The sequence below is a fragment of the Hipposideros armiger genome, unplaced genomic scaffold, assembly GCF_001890085.2.
Source record: "Hipposideros armiger isolate ML-2016 unplaced genomic scaffold, ASM189008v1 scaffold_664, whole genome shotgun sequence".
Taxonomy (NCBI): Eukaryota; Metazoa; Chordata; class Mammalia; order Chiroptera; family Hipposideridae; genus Hipposideros; species Hipposideros armiger.
In genome coordinates this window covers 874,357-880,050 of record NW_017732014.1, presented here as the reverse complement: position 1 = coordinate 880,050, position 5,694 = coordinate 874,357, and the positions used below count along the sequence as shown (strand labels likewise).

At 52.5% G+C, this 5,694-nt stretch overlaps 1 protein-coding gene across 1 annotated transcript in view; it reads right to left on the bottom strand.

Annotated features, from left to right (window-relative positions):
- Positions 1 to 75: 75 nt before the first annotated feature.
- Positions 76 to 5,694, bottom strand: part of CBLC (Cbl proto-oncogene C) — a gene marked incomplete at its 5' end in the record, with an annotated part of 16,783 nt that continues 11,164 nt past the window's right edge. The window contains 2 exons of the mRNA XM_019626226.1: positions 76 to 1,098; positions 1,830 to 1,917. Coding sequence (XP_019481771.1) covers positions 904 to 1,098; positions 1,830 to 1,917 — 283 coding nt within the window. The remainder of the gene's footprint in view (positions 1,099 to 1,829; positions 1,918 to 5,694) is intronic.

Genomic DNA, 5,694 nt, shown 5'->3' with positions numbered 1-5,694 from the left:
TGTTCCCCTTCCCCCAATTCCCTATCACTGTTCCCATCCCCCCAATTACCCAATAAAAATCTTAAAAAAAAAAAAAAAGAACAAGATGTATCACTCACAGGTCCTGGAGGGTACACAGCATGCCCAAGAGCCACACAGTGAGGTTGCAGGTAGGGAGAGAGGGAGGATGCATGGACCTGGGGCTCTGCCTTTATTAGGGGCCAAGTGGGATGCTTAGGGTTTTGTGAGTTCACTCCTTATTAGTGAATTTAAAGCACAGGAGTGGGAACTAGGACACAGGAAGGAAGAAGCGGGGGTGGGGGGTGGGGTCACTCAAGCTGTCAGTTATCTTGGTTATCCAGGGCTTTCTAAAGAGGAACTTTACCGTTGGGGGCATCCTGGCTCCTTATCCAGTTGTTTTTGCTAGTAGCTGTGTCACACAGCTGCCAATTTGTGTATTCGAGATGGATGTCTTTGAAACAGATGACTCAGCAACAAAAGCTTACTGTCAGGCATTTACATTACAACCAAGAAGCTTAATGTGAGGCACTTGCTCTTCACAGGAGCAACAGCTCTTTTTCCCCAGGGACCATTCCCGAGGCCTTGAGGCCTTCAGGGTTTGGAGCCTCACGGAGGCCCTGGGAGGTTATTACCACCAGCTCCATTTTCCAAAGACAGAGGCTAAGGCTTAGAGGGGCGAAGCCACTAGCTCCAGATCTCCCAGTGAGGGAAAGAAGGAGCCTGTTCCATGAATAATGTAGCTGGACAAGGAGAAGCGGAGGTGACAGGGCACAGAGCGAGATGGGGACAGACACAGACACAGACAGGCAGGCTCCTGGTCCTCACTCCTGAGTGAACCTCAGCAAGTCCTTGATCTCCCTGGGCCTCAGTTTCCCCATCTGATTGAGGCATATACGAGCACCTTTAGGGGATTTTCCCATAGGGAGGGGGACACTGGATGGGAAGGCGGAGAAGGGTCAGACCCACCTGCCAGGTAGCCAGGCAGCGGCTACAGAGCAGGTGCCCACACGGCTCGATCTTCACGTCCTTGTTGCTCTCAGCACAGATCTTACAGAGTTCGAACGTAGAGTCCATGGCCCAGTACAGCTGCAGCTGCTCCTGGCAGGTGAGAAAGTGGATAGGGAGAATAGGAAGGGGTGGTGATGTCAGCCATGGGGTACAAGTGGGTCTACAGGAAACAAGTCCCAAACCTCTGCGCTAGCCCTAAACCCTCTCCCAAGTTCAAAGCCATGTGTCTAGCTGCCTCCTATGTGTACCCCTTGTTATGAAATGTGTTCTCTCTAGGGCTGTCTGCACTCGTCAGGGTTTCCAAGTTTAGCAACTAAAAATACAGGATGCCCTGTTAAATTTGGTTTTCAGACACACAAAGGATACATTTTTAGGTATAAGTATGTCCCAAATATTGCGTGGGATATCCTGATACCGAAAAAAAAAAAAAATTTGTCATTTCTCTTCCACCCATAGGGTGACTGTGAAGACTAAGTAAGGCACAGGGGCTGTCACTGGTGAAGGCTCAAGTGCATTAGCTGTTCTGATGACCTCAGAAGTATCATTTCCTGGTTTAATCCCCACAAAAACCCCTGGGTAGAAGCTGGAGGAGCTGTATTTTCCAGAGGAGGAACAGGGGCTCAGAAAGGCCAAGTTATTTACCTCAGGTCACACAGCCACTAAGTCAGCACAAACACCCAAGGCCTCTGGGGTTTCAGGGCCAGACTCCTGATCCTGAGCCAAGTGTGGGTGTTGGGCGCAGTAAGCAAGGACGGGGGCGGCAGCGGGGGGTAAAGTGGGGGGTGGGCGTTAGGTAGAGGGGGCACAGGCCTGGGCTTCACCTCTGACACGTGGATGCGCTGATGAGGTTCCGTACGGCAGAGTTCCGTCAGGTCTGGGTTGTGGTTCTTTCCATCTGGATAGAGGTAGCTGTGGGAGGCAAGAGAGGGATACTGAGGGGCTGTCCAGTCTATCCCCAGACTAACATGGACTCCCCCACTCCTGCCACAGGGCCCAGAGCTCCTGGATAAGCATCTGCCCCAAATCTCGTGTTGGCCTGGGGATAGTTTTCCTCCTCTCTCCTCAAATTGGCACTTTCCAAGGCAAGCTGTTGGCCCCTCAGAACCCCAGGGCAGGGCCGTGTCTTCTCAGGCCCCACAGACACGCACACATAGCCTAAGTGATTCAAACTCTGGGAACATGGTTTAGAGGAATGGGAACCAGGAAACTGATAAAAATCCAAGCCTCGTCCTCCCCAAGTGTCAACCATCCTACAGTCTTCAGGCCCACGTATAACAGCATCTCAGAGTCACAGATTGCTGGGGTGACCAAATCCTAGAGTCTTAAATAAGCAGGGCTAGAAGGACCCTCCTAGACCGTCTACACTACTTCTTGCTTCACAGCTTATGACTGAGGCCCAGTGTGGGAGAGGCGACTGCCCAAGGCTATAAGGTGAGGCCTAGAGGGACGCAGACCAGGGCTGTGGGCAGGTCCAATCACCGGGCTCCAGGGCAGCCAAGAAGACAGCTTGGCACCCTCTGGATCTCCCATCCAGGTCATAACTGCACCTTCAGACCAACAGCGGGGTCAAAAGTCCCTAAGGCTGGTGACTTTGCCTGGCCTAGGCCCCAATGCAGCTCTCCTACAAACACACTGTGTGACCTGGGCTAGGCAATTCTACCTCTCTGGCCTCAGTTTTTCCTTCTGTAAAATGAACATAATCACACCTATGGCAAAGATGGGTGGTGAGGATTAACTAAGACAGTGCTCATAAAATGTGCAGCGTCCCTTGGCCGGCCGAGTGGCGCATTGGTTAAGAGCTGGCTTGGGATGCCAGAGGGCCCCGGTTCAGATCCCACATATGCGGGCCAGTGACACTGCCCTCCACAGCTAAGATGCTGAACAAAAGCTCAACCTCGAGCTGGGCTGCCATGAGTCACCGGCGATGGCAGGTGAGTTGCCATGGGCTACCGTGTGTAGACAGCAGCCAGCGTGAGCGGCCCTCAAGCCACCGTGAGNAGTGACACTGACCATTATCACAGCCCCATTCACCCAGTACCCACCAGCAGCCCCACACGGCGGGGACTGGCATCATACCCATTTTACAGACAAAAGAATCGAGGCCCCCAGAAGGTGTGGAGGATGGGCTCTGCAGTCTGGACCCAGGGGCCTGGGTTCCAGTCCTGACCATCACCTTCGAGCAGGGTGACCTTCAGATCTCTGAGCCTCAGTGTTCCCCTCTGTATAATAGGAATCATAACAGTACCCATCTTATTGGGTTGTCATGACAATTAAACATATACATTAAAAAGCACTGCTAGGTGCAGTTCAGGGAATAAACTCAATAAGAGTGTAATAACTTTGCATGGTGACAGATGGTTACTAGGCTTATCACATCATAAGTGATATAAATGTCGAATCACCATTGTACACCTAAAACGAATATAATATTGTTTGTCAACTATACTTTAATATAACGTTTTTTAAAAAGCAGTGCCAGGAATCATCCAGAAAGAGTGATGTATGCATTAACTATTCTTATTACGACAGTCACCTTGTTGGGAACTGGGACCCCCAGGGCTGTCTTTCCTGCAGTGCTTTGAAGAGTAACGAAGTAGGAATTGCCTGGATGGACTTTGAATCAGGCAGGATTTGGGGAGAGGAGGAAAGGGCATGCTAGCGGAGGGCATAGTCTCTAGGCAAAGGGGTGACCATGTGGCTGGAGGTGCCCCTCAGCCTGCCATTCTGGCTGTGTCCCCCGCTTGTCCTCAGGGAGCCGGCTGAGTGCCTCCTAATGTTTCCATTTGCTTTTGGCTGCAGATCGGGATCTGTTTTTAGCTTCCCTGGCTGGTGTCACCATCCTCCACACCCCTCCCCTTCCTGCTGGTTCTCTTGTTTGCTGTGGTAGAATAATGTTCCCGGACTTCCTGAGCTGTTTGTTTGAAGACGGCTGGTATTGATTGAATCTTGCGTGTACTCGGTCTGAGATGCTAACAGAGATCTGCCCTTCTCCAGTGGGCCAGGGTCTCAGAAAATCCTGGGGTGGGAGGTGCAGAGTGGGGAGAGAAGAAGGCAAGGCTGGGGCTTGCTTAGAAAATTAGCAGATTGCTTTTGGGGTCTGGAAGGCCTCCCAACACTGGCTTTTCAGGTTGTGTGGGTTTGGCAGGTGCAGCCACCTCTTTGGGCTTTTTCCGTCTGAAAAATGAGGATGGGAACATTTTTTACTTCATAGGGCTGTTGGGAAGACTCAGTTCAACTTATTTATTCAATACCTATTTATTGAGTACCTACTGTATCAGGCACTGTCCTAGGCTCTGGAGATATAATGAGAATAAAGCAAAGTCCTAACCTTCAGGAAGGGGATAACCTGCTGATAGTGACAAAAAAACAACAAACACTGTCCCCTCTGCCAGGTGATGAAAAAGACTATGAAAATGCAGCAGGAAGGGGCTTGGAAGGACCCGGGTGCTATTTTCAATAGGGTGGTCAGAGAAGGCCTCCTTGAGGAGGGGATGAGAAAATGGGCCTACAGTACGGAGATCAAGGCAGAGGGAACAGCTTGTGCATGGGCCCTGGGGCAGGACATGCCTGGGATGCTGGAAGGAGAACCAGACAGCCAATGAGGTGGAATGAGTAAAGAAGAGACCAAGAGAAGAGGCCATAGAGGTGTGGATGCAGATCGCACAGCGCCTTGTAAATGGGTGCAGAGAATGAGCACCAAGCCAGACCAGGGACGAACAAGATTCGAGCTGCTCACTTCAGACCAGCATCTGACTCACCACCTTCCTCTCGCCTTCCCTTCTGGGACTCCTGGGGGACGGATCCCGTGGAGGGGGCAGTGGGGGAGCTGATGGCGTCACCTGGAGAGACAGGGTGGGGAGAGAGTTGGGAGCTGCCATTTTCTTATCACCTAAATGTCTTTCTGCCTGGCGTTTCAGCACCCAGGCACTGTTCTAGATATTGGAGGTATAACGGAGAATGAGACAAAGTCCCAACCCTCAGAAGGGTCCCAACTGGAGAGAACCATAGCCCCAAACCCTTGTGGAAACAAAAGTCCAGGCCCATAGGACCCCAGAATCCTGTCACCAGTCCCTCTTCCCTTAGGCCAGGAGCCCAGGCCCCCAGCCCCTCCTCCCTCTGGCCCCAGGAATCGTAGTTCCAGGTCCTGCCTGGCCCTGCTTACCAGCCCCAGCTCCTCCTCTCCATCTTCCTGGTCATTGCTGTACCCTGGGTGCTCAGCAGTGGCCCTGGCTTCCGCTGGCGTCCCTTGGAATTGGTGGATACTCACAATCTCTCTGCCTTTGATCTCAGTGCGGCAGAAGGGGCAGGTCTGGCTGTCTGAGTGCTGGGGGGGGGCGTGGAGGGAAAGGGTCAGAGTCTCCCTGTTTCTTCCGTGTCCCCTGGGATTACAGGGCCTTCATCTCCAACAGCAATGTGGAGAGGACAGACAGAGGGAGGGCAATGGGAAGAGAGAGACTCATGAAGAGAGGGGGTCGGGGAAAGAGATGCGAGATGGGAAGGGGGCTGGACCAGAGCCGGAGGCCAGGAGGGCGTACAAATGGGGAGCCCAGTGGAACCATGGTGCTGCGTGGGTCTGGATACTACTGGCCAAGAATGCCTGAGGCACTTGCCTAGGCCCCCACAGACAATCCCCTTCTTCTCTCTCCCGCGACTACCGAGGCCAGTATTGTGACTGGACCAGCTCTT